Genomic DNA, 22,030 nt, shown 5'->3' with positions numbered 1-22,030 from the left:
GGTACAAGGCTGTTTCTTTAACCCGGACATTCTATTTTTATGTATTGCTTAGTTATTGGCACAGAGTAAGGTGCAGTGAAAGAGTTAAAAAAAAAAAGCAGGCACAAGCCACAGATGACAGTAGTTTTGCAAGTCAACATACTAAGGACATGATTAATTTGTGCAAAAATTGGAATCACATCCAATTACGGATTTACTGAATGGAAAAGGAAAAGCTAAAACCATGGTACTGATGTTTCACCAAAGTATAATAAGCATCCATAGTCAAGGTCATAAACTTAGTGAGAAGCTGTGCAGCCCACCCCATTCAGAGTGCAGCAGTCAGCCTTGTTCATCTGAAGCAGAGTTCCAAAAATAGTAGCTTACGTATTTACTTTCTACCGTTCATTCCCCTTTCCTGAATACATTTTTGTCATTTCAAATACTAAAATATTCAGCAAATAATCTGTCTGGATATTATTTTACAAACAATGGATTCTAGATTTGTGATAATTACAAGAATCTCCGCATTTTGAAAATAATTAGCACTTACCTTTATTTCTTGAGATTTCCTGATTCTTTTCCTGCTGCAATTAAAAGTAGAAAAATATATTATTTACAGAATAAGTTACCACACAAATCATAGACATACAGATCCAAAAGACATGGGGTCTAGTTCATTTTCTTTCCTGCTCCAAGACAAAATCAGCTACTCTTTGTTTGCTGCAGAAAGATTCCTATGTAACCTGGTTTTAAACTCCTTTAGTATGTTTCATATTTTTGTTCACAATGACAGTGAATAAGAGCAGGAATACATTGTCCATAGAGGCCACGCAGTCTCTGTCACTTTATCTCTGTCTTGGGAGATGCTCATAATTCAGCTGAAGAAGATCCTGTACAATCTGATGTAGATTTGGAGTTTAGATTTGATTTAGATTTGTCTGCTTTAAGCCACTTGTTGAACTACATAACCATAGAGGCCACTGCCAGCCTAAATTACTCCATGATACCAGAGGGTGTTCCAGAACCTGGTAAGCCCTGGAGCAGAGCTTAACTGCCCTCAGTTTCATCTGAATGAAACTCTGCCAAAATCCCTTCAACTAAAATATTTTTTTTATTTTTCCTGATGTGCTTGCATCACTATGAAGGTAGCAAACATTTTATCTTTAAAGCAAAACAATATTGTCTCTCTTGGTTCAGTTGTCTTTCAGTCTTCTCTTTCTAACAATTTTATAATACATTTTGTCAGAAGTATTCCAATGTCTCCATTCAGAATTTAGAATTAAGGATTTTTTCAAATACATCAGCTCTAGAACTGCATCAGCAATACAGTATCGCTGATTCACAGTCAACATATTTTTCACTATGATCCCCTTATTTCTTTACTCTAACCCACCAAGTTTTTCCCATAGCACTGTTACCTAGTTATTTCTCATTCTGGATTTTCTTTGGAATACCATTGTATTATTTTTCTGTAAAATTATGTTTTCAAATAAAATGAAAATACATTAGGACATAACAGATAAATATTCCTTCTGCTGAGGCAACACTACACAACTATAGGTGTAATTGTCCATGTTTAGAAAACAAGCAGCTGAAAAAGCTTTTGAATTTCTGTTTTGAATAAGCAGACCAAGTAATTCTCAGACCCACATCGAAAAGGCTAAGCCTGAGCAAGCCTTACATCCTGATGACTAAATTTATATTTCTATTATTCCTTAAAATGTCAGTGTTCATACATTGGTCATATAAATCTTTCAGTTCTTATTTCTAATGATGAGAAATGGGGAAGGAGGACAGAGAGCATATATATAGTATGAATTCTTGATACTAACATACCAAGAACTGAAATTGTGTCAACCAGTGAGTATGTGTGAACATATTAGATATATGAAATGGGTCATGGTTAGCTTAAGTAGCCATTTGACAGTTTATGAAGCAGAGGTCAAACTCTTGCTAGGCTGATGACCAGGAATCCACCAAATCTAAGTAACTGGCAGAGGAAAAGGAGAACAGCCAGTAAAAGTGGCTGTAATAAGCACAACAATAGCTGCAGCATTTGGATGAAACACAGCGCCTTCAGTTGGCACATGATAACTCCATTATGATTTGAATATAAGGTGGCCGAACAGAGCAACCTGATATGTGCTCAGCATAGGACATCAATAGGTCCTGAAAACCATAGACAGAAGGGCCAGGCTAAAACTGTGAATCAATTTAGGAGTTCCTAAGAGAAATATCACATTTAACACAGGATAAGTTAAGTGGTTGTTACCATGAACTAGGACAAATATCAGATCTGTGTGGAGGCGCAGTTTTATCTTAAAGGTATCAGCAGAACCTCTTAAGTTGACCCACTTATTTCTAGTTCAGGTGAAAGTCTTGAGCTTACCTATGCTTAATTCTAGCTCTGCTTTCTTCCCCTGCAAATCTCTGAATCCTTTCCATAAGAGCCTAAGAAAATACTTATTCCATCAGCCATATACTATTCTATCATACTATTAGCCTCAAATTTTGTAAATATTTATAGAACAAACTTGTTAATCAGAAATAACGAAAAAGGTACTTGCTTTAAACATTTTAAATGTGTCAACTTACTGCCATAAAGCTGAGAAAACAGCATGGCATCAAAAATTACTGATGAAAAAACACATTTGTTTTGCAGTTAACTAAAAAGTTTTAAATTACTGAAATTTATCATTTTCCTAGTTTGAAATAAAAATTAAGTCAATGTGATACTTCATTGAAAACATGCAACCCTCTGATAATTGTTCAGAAAAGTTTTTTAAATTTTCTAATTTTACTTGCACAGCAATGCTTCTGCAATTTCTGAATATTGAAGTGAACTTGCTGCTGAAGTTATTTATTTTTTATTTGAGCAAGTATTCATTAAACTATATTTTCTACTTATATTACTTATTTCACATGCAAAAGTATTGAATCAAAATCCATTTCAAAATTAATGGTATCTTTACATAGTAACTTATTTTTAAGTACCATATTTCTTGAGTTCTCTGCTTTCCGTACCTAAAATAGTATGACAATATCTTACTCAAAAACTTTATTTCCCTGCACAGCATTCATTGTAAAAACTCATTCAGAAGAAAAAAAAAGCCAAGTAAAATATACACTGAAATTGGAAAGAAAAAAGAAAACAAAAAACCAGCAAGTTCAGTAAGTTCATTTACTGAAGGACTCACTCTGACTACTCTGAAAACTACAACTAAAGTTGACAGCCCTTCTGTTTATTCATTTTCATTTCACTGTCTGACACAGATCCTGTTGTTCGCTTGGAAAACAGAGACAAATTATTTTCCACCCGAGCAATAACTTCTACCATATAGCATGTTCCCCTAATTGAATTTTTGGGTTATTTTATTTTTTGACTGACGAGTTATTTCTTCAGAAATGCTGAATTCCACATTACATGAAAGTCTGAAAGTATGTAAATCAAGAAGTCTTTCATAGCGCATGTATTCACTTAACATCTTCATACCACCTACAGAGTAAACCATTTACTGCATAATCTGATATTCAGTGTTAAGTATACAATGACCTAATTGTCTTCGATGATGGTAAAAAACTTTAAGAACCTATTCAAGGCAGCAATCTGTTCTCAAAATTTCAAATTTATATTTTATGCAAGAGTTGCTCAAAGAGATGTTTTGTTTTATGTACTGAAGGTATTCTTCAAATATTTGCTGCTTTATAAGTTTATACCACTAAAAATAGCAATTGAAATAGGCTAAACACTAAACATTTCTAATTTGCTTTTTCTATTACAAGATACTTTGTTTTTTTTTAATTTGAACATAAATACAAAGCCAGATAACTGTGTGTGTTGTGGGAATATTTTGGTTGGGATTTTTTTTTCTTTTGTTGCAATTTATAAGGAGTATTTTTAAGATTCTATAACCTGTTGATAACAAAGACAGCATACTGATTGCACTTCAGTACTAACTGTACTGTTTTATTCTGTCCATATTCACCATGGATTTGTTTTTATGATGCGCATATCCTGTTCATTTAGTCTTAAATATATTTGGATTGAGATACACATATGGGAAGAAGTTAACGTCTACACCAATACATATGTCTTTTAGTAGTATACATTTTAATAGCATTTTTCCCAGTTACCATGCAAATAATTTCAGAATAAGACTTATTACTGCTCTCTGTCTGAGTAATATAGAAAAATATCACCCGAAACCAATTCTGTGTACTTACACACTTGTTTAAATACTACCAGGGAGATTTGAAACTAATGAAAGGAATAAGGCTATAATGAGTAATACAAAAATATTTTATAATACATAGGGACATAGGAATGTTTAGGTACCATTAACTTAAAAAATGAATCCATCTAATCTACAAAGAACTAAACCATATTGTTCCAACTTGTCTCATTTTGTAAAATAATGGGTAGTGATGCAAAATTTGTCTTGTTCACTGCAACCAGATTTTACACATCTAAGTCAATGGATTTTTTTTCTTGTTGTTCAAAACAAAGAGGTGTGTCAGAACCTGTACCTAACTGGAAAGTACATTTTCAAATTTCTCCATTTATGAAAAAATGTGCATCCAGATAGAAAGGGAAGTACGTAAGCCTCAAGTTATTTCAAGATTAACCTGTGATTAGACAGAGTGTAGTATCTCTGAACTGTGCAATTAACCTTCTGCCTAGCAAAAGTCTGCTATAATATTAGACTTTTCAACTAAAATCACAGATTTAAAAATATGGAAAAAATTGTACTGAGAGTTCATTAAAAACAGATCCTTTCTTATTTTTAAGAGATGAAGTATGTGAATTAATTTATGATGAAAACCACCAAGAAGGAATGACTTATATTATAAGCAGCTATAACTTAAACAAAACCAAATTCAAATGTTCAGAGAGGTAGTAACTCTGCTTCCTGATAGGAAACAAATAAATAAATACAAATAAAGAAACTTCTCAGAATTCTGGAACATGGGAGAGGTAAACAAACAATTGTTTATCAGAACAGATCTTTCCATTTGCATTTGCGCCAGCATGCTAGGGTTTTGATGCTAGTTGGCCTGAAAATAAAAAAAATTACCCGTATGCTGTTTGAAAGCATGTATATACACAAACAAACATCATTGTATTAAGTAAAACTTACTAATTCTTTATAAAAAACATGTTGTGGGAGAGTTGATAGACCTGCTTTTACACATATTTCTGTTATTTTTCTCCTGTATTGCATTATGATATAAAACCAAAATATTTTCACCTCACCTATTAACAGTCAAAGAAAACATATATATTTGCTGTCTGAATAACACTAGAATGATTACATAAATCACAATATTATATTATTCTCTATTTCTGTGAGTCATTTTAAGAAGAATAAATCATCTTACATCCCAGGAATTTTTATCTGCTTCAATATAACAAAAGGGATTTGTATTTAACAATCTTCAAACAAATTACCCAGACAAGTCACGTGGCTTTGCATCGTTTTGTGTTGTATTCTATCAGCCTGATGAAACGCTTTGTTTTAGAACATACTAGAACTATTAGGAAATCTTTCTAGTGTGTCCAACAGACTGAATTCGATGCAAACTTTTCAAAGCACAGTGGATGAAAGTGAATAAAATGTTAAATTTTGTGTTGGTTTCGTGAACTAAAAATGACCATGGATGGCTGAACACACAAATTGCTATACTAGCAAATCATAACTTATAGACTATTTGCAATATACATGAAAATATATATCAGGTCTTGTAAAAGACACTGATTTAAATATACAAAGAAATACTCCTGCAAGGTAAAAAAACCTTTTCGGTTGATATTTTCTCTTTGCCTTAAGACACATATAGTATCCATATCTCTTTAACACATTTTAACAGTCACACATCATCATTGCTCAGAAATGACATTTTTGGTAAATAATGTCAGTATAATATCAAATTTTATTTAGAAAAAGGGGGTCATGTTAACAATAAATGCATAGAGTAGGATGGTCAAAGGGACTCTTCAAGGTACACTCATTCCAAAGAAGGTATCCAGTTATTTATAAAAGATACATAGATACATGTAAAATAATATGGATATGTAAAGGCAGATAAGGCGCTAACAAAATCCATTACCCATTTTAGAAACAGTAAAACTAGTTTCTTATCTCCATTTAATGTGCATTCTGTTCATTTTTCCTATTTTGAAAGAAGAGTTGGTATTTATAAACCATGGATGCTGCACATAGAAGCATATTGACTTCCACTTAATTATGTGTTCTTAAAAGATACTTGTATTGCATCTAAAACTTGACTTATCTGTCTGCCTGAATCATCTGCTGAGGATCTGAGTATATCTCTGCCAGAGTAGCTCGAAGAGGAAACTTGTTTCTTTTGTGAAAAAGCTTAAAGTCTCCTTTTCCATTCTAGCTGTATTTAGAAAGCATACACTGAATTAACAGAGTTCTTTATGCAAACAAAGTGCTGATTAGTCTAAGACATACTGTAGTTTTTCCTTGATATGTAACAAAAATTAAAATAATTTAATAAATATAAGCCACTAATTACAGAAACTGATGAAGAGCGAGTGCAAACTTATTTGCTTGATAAACATTTTATAATGAAAATTTATCATTAGTCATACTATAAAATGTAGTTAAAATGCATATAATTAGTTTTGTGTTCATTATATTCAATGTCCTTTATGAATTGAGGGTACTTTGTTATTATGCAGTAACTTAAAAAAATAATTAAAGCAATAATTATTAGTAAAGACAATATTTTTGTTAAGAGAGTTCTACAACGTTGTTAAAAATTGTATACAAGCTATGGTAGCTGAAAAGCAACATACTAGCTTCTATTAATACAACAACTTTAATTACAAGACATCTGAATTATACATTTAGAGAAACTTTTTATTCATGGATGAAATAGTAGTATGGTCACAGCCATAGAGACTAAGTGCACATGCAATGCAAGACAATTTGGTACATTGATCTCAGAACCAATTTGACCAATGACATTATGCTGAACATATGTGTTTCAGAAAAGTTTCAGCAAATCCGACTTCATCTCAGCAATTGCAGTACCATTGCAATTTAACCTAAAAATGCATGCAAAGCTGAAGCAGCAACATTTACATTTGCAAAGCTATTCCGTTAAGCAGCAAGCAAGGCCTTGCTTACTGCAAGGAAGGAACGAAGAAACAATGAGCAAAAAGTGATTCATTCTCCTGTTGCTCATGAAAACACCATGTACTACAGAAAGCACTGTAATTTAATGTTTGCACCAGGATTCTTGCACTGGTATTCAGCATACCCAGTGGCACTTAGGTATGTGGTTTAGTGTTGGACTTGGCAGAGTTAGGTTTACAGCTGGACTTCATGATCTTAAAGGTCTTTTCCAACCTAAATGATTCTGTGAGTCTGTAAATTGCCACCATATATGGCAGTGAATTTGAGGAAAATAATATGCTGTAGGTCATTTTTGCATCAATTAATACATCACATGAATGTATGATCGCGTGAAGGAAAACAAAACGCAGAGCAAGGTGGCTGGGCAGAAATAAGAAAAAGTATAAAGCTGCTGAAGTTTTCAGAATTATTGACATTCCCAGGACTAGGTATTACCGGTCTTAGCGTAAGCCTTAGAGGCCTCCGGATAACATTTGATGAAATCTTGAACTCATAAACCTTTATGAAATGGACCCTATAATATTTGGGAAGGTAGATACAAGAATGAAAGATTAATTTCATCAAAAACAAAATAACAAAAATCTCAACTTCAGAGGTGGGCAGAACGGTGAAATCTGCCTATCTGTTTGTTGGTTTTGCTAATTTAGATACCTGAGAAATATGAATCATGGCAGACTCTGGAAGGGGAGTATCAAGCAATTGTTCCTCTTTGCATGCAACAAATCACAAAACCTCAAAGAAAAGAGGAAGCAGGGAAAGAATAAAGATACGTAGAAGTATCCACATCACCTTATCCACATCTGTATACTTTTAAGGAAACCTCTCTCCAAACTAGGCTTCAATGAAACATGCACTTCATTCTGTCCACTTTCCATCCATAGAAGCTTCTTACAATGACTCACAAAGGCCAATCCACAATTTTTCTATTTAGGCATGTCCGACTGTGCGTAAAGTAAATCACCCAGATGCGTTTGTAGGGAATGTGCTAGCTTTAAAGCAGCCTTGGACCGTGTAAAGCAGAGCAGCCAAAGCCTTCATCCTCAAAGTGAAACAACTGCGCTGGGCTAAAGTTGCAGTCTAAGTCCTAATGTTCTTGAGTACCAACTGCACTGAAGTAACTTCATGCTAATATCACACTGCTATTATATACACCAAATAGAGTTTTGGAAACATGATTACATTCCACAAAATAATAGTTCTTTTCAAAAATAGGCAGAGAGAAACATTAATGTATTTTAGAAGCAACAATTCTTCTAGTAGAATTGTTCATGATCCATGTGTACACATTTCCTAAAACTGCTGCCTACTGTAGAGAGACCTGTGTGCAACAGGCTGCAGGTAGCTTCCAAGGAGAATAAGCACCCTAGAGGTAGGCCTGTGTGCCCTAATTACTATACAAGTCAAAAAGAAGCTGAGAAATAGTTACCATTTTTATCTTACCCTTAAATTCAAGGATTCTTGTTTCACTGTATCATTGTTCATAGCAGGACTTTAAAATTTTCTATTGTCATTTAATTTCCAATCTAAGATCTTGTTCAAGAGTAACCTTAAGGATTCTATGAGGCCAATAAAGCAATAGGCAGAGAGAGGGGCCTGTTTTCCAAATTTTGCCTTTTATAAAATGGAAAAACCAAAGAAAATCTTCATACTAAATTTAAGGATCAATTCTTCCATGGGCTCTTACCCTGCTATACTTCCACTGCCTTAATTAGGACAATAGTCTTAAGACAACTGTCCACAGAATAGGAAAAAAATGAAAACAACATGTATCAAAGCTTACTCTGGGTCAGTTTCTTAGACAGCTTGCTCTTACAGAAATACAACGTAGCTACAGCTTCTTCATATGAGGACTTCATACTTCACACTTTAACATGTATTTGGTCTGTTGTCAAAGTTATAAGCAGTTTCATGGCAAACAACAGAGAAAATGTTCTACCAATTTTATATGGTTGTACAGTATTACCGTTTTTATAATGCTTTAATCATTAAAGCACTGAACGGATGGTTTAAGTAGAGGAAAAAAGTATATAATTTTACATTGAAATGTGTACCACTACAACCGAAAAAGTTTATATCCTGAAGTGGGGATAAGCCAATTTACATAGTCAAATCCAGGCTACAACTCTTCTTAGCTAAGTTGGAGGAGCTATGAATGCTATGTAAATAATGGTCATATAAAAGTAGATTACTGCTCTTTGTGCATATTTTGCATTGAACTTGAAATTCTCAGACATTCAGCGTAGAATTACTTTCCTGTGTATGGACAGCATAGGAGTTACTTTCTTCCAGCCTACCAAGAAACAAATGAGATAACACAAAGCAGATGATAAGATGCTGTAGATGAATATACTTATCTCATAAGCTAGTCAGCATATATACTTATTTTGAAATTACCCAAGGATATTCCAGATCTGAGTAGACATAGAAGTAGAAGAGAGATCTCAAAGAGGCAATATTTTAGCATACTGAATTATCACTTCTAAGAGACAGTATTTAATGGATATTCCATTATCTTCCCCTTCATGTGAGCTCCTATAACTCCAGGTACCCTCAAAATTACTGTACTATGTTGTATTTCCTGACAAGATAGTGCTATTTTTTTTCCAAAAAAAACCCACCCCGGTACAGATGGGTCTTAGCTGCACAATTTCCTTTGACATTAATGGGAGTAATTTGCCTAAAAACCCTATTCATTTTCTTTAAAAAAAAATCAGAAATGGTTTTTAAGTGTAATTTGCCAAAGTGTAATTTTCTAAAAACCACATAATGTGCATTGCATTTTATTATTCAGCCTGTCTGATGCTCATTCACATTTTATCTTACATCTTTGCAAATTTTTTTCTAGATAAAAGAAAATCTGCAGGAAGAATGACAATTAAAGAGTATAGACACAACAGCATCAACGTCAATTACCTCCAGGAATGCAAGTAATATTTTGTCTATGTTAGGACATGATCATGGGCAAAACTGGAGTATATCTACCAGTATTGATTAAAACCAATATTCTGAGAAATTTCTAGGAATATTATATTTTGTTTCTACCATTCATATTACAAAGGCAGATAAATTAGTGTTGTGAAGGAAAAGTGAAGCTCATGATATGAATATTAATCAGTTGCACCTACCCCTTGGTAAAATGTTCAACTATATATTTGAGGAATATATTCATTTTAAGCAGAGATTTGATGAAAGGTTATACCATATTATCCACCACAAGACATTTAAGAAACTATAAATAAAATTAAGATTTTTGTTTTCTAATGAATATTAGAAAATTCAATATTTGCTCAGTATTTGAACGTTGAATTTCAACAAACTTTTCAAAATGAATCATTAAATGATTCATGAAAGCTATATGCCTTAGAGATGTAAAACCCTACATTTGTTACAGTTTTCCTACTGTGAAGCAGGCAACGTATTGTAAAGCTTTTAGTTATTTTCTCTTGGAATCTGTGTTAGAAGAAAGTAGCTTTAAAAAACATGCGCAGAGAGCTGAAATAACAATTCACTACCCATGTCAAGTCCTAATATAATTGTTAACAGTGTATTTTCTAATTATAGTTCTTTCTTGATAGATTTTTTAAAAATATGTATTTTTCTTTCCTAGACTTTATGCTAGTAGAAACAGCTAGAATAGGGTTTGTTTTTAATAATAAAATGTGAGTAATGTCTTGCAAAAATTCTCTTGTACCAAACCAAAGACTTTAACTGCATTCTATCTAGTGATGCAGTAGATATCAGAAAGCAGTCATTGGAAGGAGAAGAAAGATGTATCAAAGTGATAAACTGTTCTTTACTCACTCTTAATGGTAAAACATCAAGGGAAAATATTTTAAAGCATTAAGGTATAGAAGGTATTTGAGGAGTCAGTAATTTTTTTTGAAAGGCATGCTTTACTCGTGACCCAGTTACAGGAGGAATGAAGGAATACAGAAATAAATGGGAGACCTCTATACGTAAAACCAGACAGGCTGTACTGTAATACAGTAGTAATTAATTTTGATGTACTTTTTTATGAATTGCAACTGTTACATCAAATGATGTGGCACCAAATAATGTTAGATATACCAACAAAGTTTAATAAATTCTATTAAGATAATGTAATATTAATACTGCAATGATGTATGCATAAAATTCTTAGGTAAGGATAATAGAAATTAATAGCATTTCCATGAACCCCTCGAGAGAACAGAAGATTGCGCTGATGCCTTGGAAGAGCGATAGGCCTTACTTCTCCTTAGAAACTGCACTTAAATTATAGGCTCTTTATCCCAGATAACACACCCATAGTTGTAACTATACATTAAAAAATGACTGGTAATTATTGCTTGATTTATTTTCATAGGAAGGAGGGGACATAGAAGGAAGAAACTTGTTTGATTTTTCTTATTTCAAATTAATATTTTGTTACAATGCCCTAAGTAGGGGAATTCAATTGCATAAGTTATTTGATAGAATTAACAATGAATATTAAGCAGATGTTGTCAACATCATGCAATGTTAAAGAAATTTATTGGTCTTGTACATAGTTGATATGAATGTACTATTGATACATGTTCATTTATATGAACAGTATAAATATTTAAGAAACTTAACAAAAACTTAAAAATGTCAAAGCTCTAAAAAGACATGTCAAGTGAAGCAATAATCTCTTGCCCATCCCTTGGATCACACTTTCAACAAGGCCAAATGGTAACATACTTTATTTTACATTTGGGAGATTTTTGTTTTAACATTTATGTTTTAGGCTTTAACCTCCCATGTTCTTAAAAGCATTTAAGCGTATTTGTATCAATGCCAAACAATCAAAACACACTTAAGTAACACATCTTTGTATGAAGTTGTTAGTCTTTCCATCTTCTTTGTGTCAGGCCTGAGCAGAGCTACCAAAACCTTTAACATTTTCAATGGGCATCTGAATGTTTAGCCCCATTATTTGAAAGGCAAATAAAACCAGTGTTTTGCAGGGTTGTTTTTTTTCCAGGTTGTTTTGTTTTGCTTGGTTGGGGTTATTTTTTGGGTTTTGGGGATTTTTTTTGTTGTTGCTGCTGCTGCAGCTACCGTCTCTTTTAACTTATTTATTTATGAAGATTAAATCTGAAACTGAAAGACAACACATTCCCTTATAGTTGAAAGGATTTCGGTATACTGATGGATGTACTGTTCTGTCTGTTAGGATGTACTGTGGAATCAGTTTTCAGAAACAAATAGAATGCCCTGAGCTTGACTACTTCTATGATCCCACCAGCAAATATAACAGATGAAGAGGAAAAATTAGATGTCGTGACAACTGTTGTAAACTATGCAGTTACCCTACGCAGAACTGGAGGCATTTGAGGGTAAGCATAAGACTACTTCAGTAAAAAAAGGTCCACAATGCAAGAGGACAGAAGTCTATGAGACTTCCTTACTGACATTTTGCTTTATAAGCAATGCAAATAAAGTCACTGACTGAATTTTCCAGTTACAAAACTCTCAAAAGGAAAGCCTGGTGAAGAAAACTAAATGAAAGATGAATAATTATCTGTTTCTTACCATGGTGCCTTATAAAGCTTTCAATTTTAAAAAAGTGAAAGCTGATCAGGAAAATAAATGCTAGAGAAATATCTTGCATATTATAATAACAAATGTTCTTACCGTAAGATAACAAAAGCCATGATTTACATGAAGTATAGATGAGTTGTTTAACATGACATCCTACTAACATGAGATCAGACATCTGGTACTGTAAAAGCAAACCCAAAAACACTGTATATTGTAACACTTCATCAAATATGATTTTATCAAAAACATACCAGATCTGGGCTCTCACTGCACATCATAGTCTCAGTAAAATTATCACAGTTCAAAAATTACTAATGAAAAAAATACCTAGGACAACTTAATCAATGAAGAAAGAGTTAAAACCGGTGACATACTTTACTAGTGTAAAAGAGATATACTTTTTTTCAAAACTCATTTTTCTACCACACGGAGTATAAAACTGAAAAGCTTAAGGTTGTTTTGAAATATAGATATTGAAAAGAGACAAGGCTATAAGACATAATATTTAGTCAATCTAACTGATGTCAGTTTAAAAGGAGACAGATATTGTACTTCAGTTTTATATTCAAGCCCACTGTAATTAACAGATTTCTTACAGAACATTATTGCTATATGTCAATGCTGCATTTACTCAGTTGGGAACATATCACTGTATAGACACGCAGTATACTGCTGTTTAAAAATTATGTTTAAAGTACATAATTTCTTTCATTTAAAACCAGAATTTAAATAGTTACTAGAATCAGAAAGGTGAAAAATGAATCATAAACTAAGTAGATCACTAATTAGTTAAAAAATGAGACTAAAATTTATCACAGTTTGTCTGCACTTCAATAAAGCTGTTATACACCATTATTTAATAATATTTATACAGTGGGTTTTTGCATATTATTTTTCACAGTATAAGCACTGTGTATGCTACAAGACATAACTTTTATTTTAACAAACCAGATGATAAAGGTTAATAAAGATAATAAAAGCCTACATCTTCCAGGTAATAAAATAGACATTAAACCCTTGGGGAAAAATGACTGGGAAAAAAATTGTGGAAAAGAATAATATAAACTTTTGGCTGACAGAAAAAAAATTCAAAGAGATAAAATTACATACAGAGCATTCTTAAGGACCTGGAGAATAAGAGACAGCAAGGAAGGCATGGAAAAGAGCTATATCTCAGACTTTTGTAGCAGTATGCACATCAAGTGTTAGGCCTCTTTCATCATCTTAGAAATCCAAATTGCACAAATTCGAGCAGGAGCAAAGCATTCCAAGTGAAATCTAAAACAAATCACTTCTGGTTTTGTTTTGCTACTACTGTGACTGCTGTTTGTAATGATGATTTGCCACTGCAGTAGCATGTGAAAAATATACTCATCAAGAATGTGATACAAGATTGTATTTGTATCAACTCCCAAACACTAGAAAAGCAAAAGCCATCATCTTGTGTATTGAGAGGCTAACCGTAAATCCCCTTCCTAGAAAGCAATGTGAGAAGGCCAAGCTGAGAACTGTAGTAGATAACTATGCTACCTCCATAAACCACTATTTTATTCTTTGTTGCCAAGCTGACATGTGAAATTAAGAAGACAATGCTAATCTAAAGCTAGATAGCACATGTGGATCTCACCAGTCCTTAAAAGAACTGAGTGAGATTAATCTTTTCCACAGTGGTTATTTTCAGTAAGAGAAACATAAAAGACTAGTAAAGCTAGGGGTTCAGTGCAATGGTAAAGATGCACCATTTCTCCCTCACTTCGTGGACTTCTTCATTAGAAGTGTACAACTAAATGTTGCCGAGTTAGCAATGGGAGCATCAGCAGGCAGCTTGAAGGAAAAATTTAATACTTGCCTTAATTCTAGATTTTAACAACCCTCCCCCCCACAATGAATCACTGCTTGGAAGAAGGACTACAGAAGACAATTCACAGAGAGATTTTGCAAGTAACTTTCCTAAGACATTTTCAAAAAATGCTTTGAGCATGTAGCAAGAGATAGTAAAAAGAGCATGTTTAATTGATATCAGCTTATTAATATATAATGATTGTAATGGGACTTTAAAAAATAAGCCATGCCTTTTGAATGGTGTTGCCCACAGGAAAAAGCAGATTAGGATGCACAACATACTCCCTGAGAAAAGCAAAATTAAAAAAAAAAAGTTTTATAAGACTCCTTGGCTATAGTTAGACAAGTGATTAAGGGAGAGGAAAGAAAAAAGCAAGTCTTCTTACTTAACTGAAATCCTGGAATTTGCATAGGACATAGATACTGTGTTCAGGGAGCCTCAGAAGGAAAAAAATACCCTTGCTACCTTAGAACTGAGAGTAGCATTGACATGCTTAGAAAAAGCTCTGTTCTTAGTCCTCAGTATTCACTGCTGCATTTTGCTGCAATAGAATTTTTTTTTTTTACCCTTTCTCTCTCTCTCTCTCTCTAGGACAGATGACTTTAGAGGATCAAATTTTATGACTTCTCAGATCCTGCAGGCAAACAGACTTTTGAGATCAAGACTGTGTATTATAAACCTCAAGTTGTTTGGAGACCAGACCACACAAGGAAAGCTCAGGCTATTTTTGAATCTTGAAGTACTACCTTCTTTGCATTATTTTCTTGGCTCATACCCTAAATGAACATAAAATGGTTGAAAACAGCCTGTCTGTGTTTTAGAGGTGCTTCATTATAACACAAAAAGTGCTATTTGTTAAGGGAAAACATTTTATAAACTTTGGGCAAAAACTTAACTGCAGAAAACATATTCCATGCTTTGTGCTTACACGTTTAAATTTGTCTTTTAAACAATTAGCAGAAGATGCTTATGACACCATAGATTTTCTCTTGCTTTATTTTACTCAGACAGCCATTATTGCCTAAACACCTTTAAACTAGACCTAAATGTCATCTAACCTAAACACCTTTAAACTGATATAAACCTGATACCTAACATAGTGAGAATCAGAGTTTAACTTGACAGCAATAGTAATAAGGAGGGAGAGAAAGAGGAAAAGAGGGAGTTTTTTCACAGGAAGTTACAGGAAATATTTTATTCTGGAGAAATAACACAGACAACAGTGACTGCTGCACATCTGAGTCAAATCTCATCAGCCTTTTGGTAAAACAAGACAAAATAAGAGCAAGGCTGGAAATAGTTTGAATCAATATGGCAAAATCTCTTGTTACAAGAAGTCCATGAAAGTTGTTAAAAACAAGACACATCCCCTTTCCTGTACCCTCTGTACCCCCTGCTCTGTTAGACAAAGAGCACTTTCCTGGTTGAAGCTCCTGCCTAGGTCCAAGTCAAAGATGAATTCCAGACCAAATTCCAAATGTCCTTAAATCTTCCCTCTCTTTCCTTTACCCAGATGCCCCTAATCTTTGCTCCTCCCTGCCTGTGCCACTGCTTGCTCTTAGTTAGGCATTACAGCCCTGACTATAATGAATGCAATGGTCTTAATTCCATAAGAACAGAACTGGGCCTAAGGTATCCATGCGACAGTGACTAAATGAGCAATCTTCGCTGATTGTCCCTTGAGTATAAAAACCCCAACTCTCTACCCATAATGATATCACTCAGAATGAAACACTGTTGTTAATATTATTTCCTGCTAAACCGTGTGAATGATCCCGCTTGCAGATGAGGGTTGTGCTTGCCTGTGTTGGATAAGCAGATCTGGCATGTTCTGGAACACACATATGAATGCACAGACTATATTCGATATTTCTTAGCCTCTGACAGAGAATTAGAAAGCAGCAGTCAGTGTTCTGTTGGCTGCTGCCTTCTTGTTTATAACTGGAAATCTCAAAGTATACACTTTTTCACTGATGACATTGCATAAGCATTGCTCTCTGTCACAGCCATGCAACTTACAAGAAGAAAATTCATTAGGATGCGAGAAATACTGCCTAATGATTTCAAGTGGGAACCTAGATATTAACAAATTGCTTACAATACTCCAGCAGCAATACAAGAATATTCCCAAATGAAAAGTCCAGAAACATTTACAGCATTTTGACAAATGAAGAAGCAAGGATTAACTGACATAACAAGAAATTCACATGCTATTCAGACATTGACGAGTGTTTTTCAGCATAAGCATGTAAGTGTACACCGTGGCCCTTCAGCAACAGAAAGGAACTGGGAGTAAAATTTTCAGGAGTGCTTCGTAATATGTGTTCTTTGTTCTAGTTCAAGCTGACTCTGCTCTTCCTGGGTTTGACTATTTCATACATAAACCATGCAGTCAAATATTTGAACCTCACAGCCATGATAATGAACAAGATTATGATTATAAATTGGGCAACAATTATAGTTTAGGTATAAACTGCTGGAAGTTCTTAGAGCTATACTTTATAAATTTGTACAGATTTTCTGTTAGAAAACTTCCAAAAAAATAAACTTAATACTCGAAAGTTAGCAGCTCATCATAGGTACTGGATATTAAAATTTCCACTGTAATATTAAAGCAACTCCAACTAATGTATAATAAAATGAGAAAATCATTAAAAGTGGAAACTTTTCATTATTACAGTATATGATACATTAAAAGTCTACCAAAGAATAATCTTTTAATGCCTACAGATCAAGTTAAACACACAAAAATACATCTATGTGGTAAGAAATCATTGCATAGTTAAAAGATATAAAATGCAAAGTTGGGAAAATGTCAATATCCGCAGCACTAGAGCAAACTTTTGGTTAGAGTCAAAACACAGTAACTTCATGTACCATGAGTCTGCTCTGACATTAGCCAATGAAACATTGCAGTCCAGAATTAGAAGTACTTATGTATATATTATAAAGCATATTTTACTATCATTCTCTGTACAGTTTTAACAGCAACAAAAAATATTGGAGACTGAAATATAGTGGTTTCAATTGCTAGTAAAAATGCTGGTTTCTTAAAGGCATCACAACCACCTTCTAAGGAAAAACCATATGCAGGGTCTCACACATTGCAGCACTGAAAATGTCTACCAATAACACCAATTTTCCTAGTTATTTCCACCACTGAAGAAGGATATGAATGAGTTCCATACAACTGTGGCATAAGAATTAAATCAGCTGTACATTCTAGCCTGTCTAAAGTAGTATGAGATACTGCAATATAATTGTTAATCATATTTAGTCTATTATAAACTATCTTAAAAAAACCCCACAAATCTATATTCTGTTATTAGAAAAAAATATATGTTCACAGTCCTTTACTGAATTCAAAATAGATATACACAGAAACCTGAAAACTCATGAAGGCAATCCTCAGCAGAGGTTATCTAACTTCCAAACTGGAAATTTAGATTTTTTTTTTTAAAGTCCATAAAGAGCCAGGTGGCTTATTTGGCAAAACATGCTGGGACTTCCTTGTGTGCATGGCTTGCTTTCCTCTGCAAACCGGGATGTGGGGAACCACATAGCTCTTAATCACATCCCAGCATAAAGTTACCAAGCAACTGAACTAAATGCTGCGTGGGCCTCAAAATATAGTAAAAAGCTACAGGCTAAATAACAGTGAGGTGAAAATGTGGATAAATTATATACAAAATGTTAATAAAAGATGGTATGTATTATTAGTCATCTGAAACATATTGAATATTTCAAATGTCTCAAGTTACGCAAGTTGAACTATTTGTTGCAGGTAAACAATAAATGCAATTAAAGAGAGGTGGCTACATTAAATATTGAAGGCATAAAGAGCTTTCAGAAGTTGAGATGGACAGTCCAAAGCTAGATAATATCAATGTTTTGCCAAGTAAAAACAATTTCAAAAAGTTTTGAACAACGAAGAAATCAAATTTATGCTACAAACATTTGTTATTAAAACATATAGAACATATAGAAGTTTAGTTCATCAGACATTTTACTATCAACCTATTAAAGCAGTGGATTAAGGGATATTGTCTTTTTTTCCACTATCACCACATTTACATTTTCCAATAAAGATTTTATAAAAACTTTTAAAAAATATTTTGTAAAAAACATATTTTTCTAAAAATCTCTTTAAGAATTTCAAGGTTTCATCGGTAAAATCCCACAACTATTAGGTTGACATTATAACTTGTAAAAATATAGAAATTAATTATATTTTGCTATATGTAATTATTAATTACCATTAATTATCATTATAATTAATCGCCTAGTTAGCAAATTGTTAAGGATGAAAAAGATCTCTGGAGGTCACCTTCTTCAACTCTTCCGCCTGTTCACCTAGAGGTTGCCCAGGACTATGTCCAGATGACTTTTGTAAATGTTCAAGGAGGACTGAGTAAGCTGTTCCTGTACTCACTCACCCTTACAGTAAAAAGAAATGCACCTTTATGAATAAAGCTTTACCTTATTTTTAAAGCTTTTTTTTGTTACACATGTTTTTCCTTACATGTTCAGACTATCACACAATCAGACTAAATGCCTACTTTTAATTTTGGTGCATGAGGAGCTGAATTTTTTCATAATCCCCTTGAAAACAGCAAAATCTTTATATACGAAGGCCATGTACACAATTATTTTTATCAAGATAATACCTAAATACCAACAGGATTGTTTTTTCCCTGCAGTCTGACATTTTGTTTGGACTGTTGAAGTCAGATAAATTTGCCTTTACTAGAGAATGATTACTCTATTTTTTATTAGACTCTATTTTTATAGACTCTACTACTTTTTTTTAATCTTTGCACTCATAAACTTGCACACATATTGCTTGATCAAATCAAAAAAGCAAATATGACTGCTGATATTCATTATCATCTTCTGTTTGCAATAAGTCTGCTAAACATGTAACTTGATGTAAGAACTTTACATATTAAGTGTTTGATTGAAGCAGAAGTCTCCTTTACTGTATTATTTACATGTTTTGAATGTGTATCTGTGTCAGAACTGGTTTTAAAAATTGACATTGGAAAGATTTTGCATTCCTATTTTTTTTTTGTACTAGCACATATCCACAATACCAAAAGCTGAAATAAAGTAAACCTTTTTTTTTTCCTATACATACCACCTAGGAAAAAGAACCACCATATCTTCTTTGCTTTTCAGAATAAACTTTTATATCATGTTTATATCATAAATAATCATATATGATTCTTTTCCTTACTATTTTTTCCAGTCTTCATTTTCTTTCCTTTTAAGCTTTATCTTGTTTTAAAAGTACAAAGTGTATTTACAGGATATGCCATTTGCTTTTGTTCTGTATGCATATTTTTATGTATGTTTTAAAAAATACATAAGGAATTAATAACAGAGGAAAAGCCTCTCTACCCTTTTGTGTGTATATATATATGTGTATGTGGACACAGGCATATATGTATTTGAACCCACAATATTAAACCTGAAATGTTTATGACAGCTTATTCCACATATTTTACGAGAGCTATTAAATTATTAGAAATATTATTAAAGAACAGCAACATACTATTAGTTCCATATGCAATCTAATATTAATGTCAGAGACCATCTAAATCCCAGAAATGGTGTTCACTATACCTTACATCCCTGCCCTTGATTCTTCTCATATTCTTTATGGGTTTATTTGGGGATTTTTTTTTTTGTATGCATGATTTCTCTCTCCTACAGATCATTCCATGTTTCTGTTTCTAGTCTCCCTCATTCCTTCTAGATTTCAAAGTGTTTTCCTTGTGCAATTTTATTGCATTTTGTTTAAAGCTGATAAATGGGAACAAACTGATGAGAGGGTTTCTGATTTTGCAAAATACTCAGTATGAACACCTGTGTGCTTATACAGTTACTTATCACTTGACTGGGGCTTGATGCATTCTTTATTCTGATTGAACAACATTCCCTAAGAGATGCACAGTTCTATAACCAAATATAAATTTTAATATATATATTTTTTTTCTCTGTCAGAAACTTTCTATCTTTAACATACATGGTATACAATAATCACCTCATAGACAAACATTTCTGTTGTTTAAGCAGAACTCAGTTATCAGTTCCTCCTCTGCATTTTTTTCTTTTTACAAACAGAGGATCAAGAGGAAACAGCTTTGTTATTTCATTAAATGTATCAAGAAATTAAACTACCCAGATCTTGAAACATTAATAGAAACTAACAGAGTTTCTGTCTTAACTCAGACTTTCTAATTGAAGAACCCAGATTCAGAAGAAAGGGGAAAAGAAGGGCTTTTTTAAGCTTTGTTGGCCTGACTGTGGGTGTTAGGGTTCCGCAGATGTGCTCTCATCGCTATCACACCAAGAGGAAACTAAGTAGTGGGTCAGATCTACGTTAGCTTCAGGCAGCTCATAGAGGTATTACAGCTCTGTTCCACATTTGAGAGAACCACCACATAAGTTTCTCTTCCAGCTATCAGGAGAAGAGCAGGATTTGTTAGCAGAAAACTATTTTTGGAGTCTTGGATTCATGACAAATGTGTGGCAGGTAGACAAATTTTGAATGGCATATAGTGCTTGAAGCTGAGAACTCAGTATCTCAGGAAACATTTGTATTATGTCATGGTTCAAAACTCCTAAATTGAGTGAGCACTATGAACACTCTGCCTCATGCGGACAAGTTTTTGTTATCAGCTAACTTCAATACCATGCTATTTTGACGGGCATTTCCCATAGCTGCTGCTTAGTCTGAAATGCAGTGAGTACTGGGACAAGTTGTTGCCATAAGCAGATTCTGACAGTTGCATTAAGACCTTTTAACAACCTCTCCTGAGTAGCCCTCTGAGTTTCTGTTAATACACATAATCTCCAGTTTGTAAAACTAGAAAAGAGCATAGCACACTGTCTTTGAAAGATCTCTAGGATTTCAAATCAAAACAACTCTTGTTTATATGTCAAAATAAGTCTATATTTTTGCAGGTGTTGTTACTCAAAAAGTTAATGTCTGAACATTACTCCAATAAACACAAATAGGACAAGGCTGGCATATAATTTATCCCCTGATCGCAGAAGAAAAGCCAAAAGTGCTGGAGAATAATTTGTACCTTGTGACGTAATCTTACTAAAGGCTGATAGGGCCTAAAGTCATATCCTTCCTTGGCTGGCCACCCGTCTGCTCCAAGTACAATGCATCCAAGAAGTAAACCAGCTGACCACCACATTAACATCTTTACAGGCCTGTTCCTGTCAAAATAAAATGTAAAAGTTCAGTGACAAAGTGAAATATTACTTTGGCATAAGTCATATAATACTGATATCGCATTACTGCGGACCTGAATAGATATAATATAAATAGGGTAATACATCTGGCACAACAGCAAAAAGAAAAAGAAAAAAAAAATAGTAGCATTTGGGATAACAATAACAATTCAGTTGTGCTGAACTGAACATTTTCTTATCACTATTCAATACTCATGCAAGAGGTTCACTAAGGAAACAGCCTCAG

General features: G+C 33.4%; 1 protein-coding gene across 1 annotated transcript in view; it reads right to left on the bottom strand.

Moving 5' to 3' along the window:
• Positions 1–21,764, bottom strand: part of FSTL5 (follistatin like 5) — a 254,255-nt gene extending 232,491 nt beyond the window's left edge. Inside the window, 2 exon segments of the mRNA XM_054066262.1 lie at positions 533–566; positions 21,630–21,764. Coding sequence (XP_053922237.1) covers positions 533–566; positions 21,630–21,752 — 157 coding nt within the window. The 5' untranslated portion in view covers positions 21,753–21,764.
• Between the last annotated feature and the right edge of the window lie 266 nt (positions 21,765–22,030).

The sequence above is a fragment of the Cuculus canorus genome, chromosome 4 (assembly GCF_017976375.1).
Source record: "Cuculus canorus isolate bCucCan1 chromosome 4, bCucCan1.pri, whole genome shotgun sequence".
Lineage (NCBI taxonomy): Eukaryota > Metazoa > Chordata > Aves > Cuculiformes > Cuculidae > Cuculus > Cuculus canorus.
The sequence above is the reverse complement of the archived record's forward strand: the minus strand, read 5'-3'. Positions and strand labels throughout refer to the sequence as shown.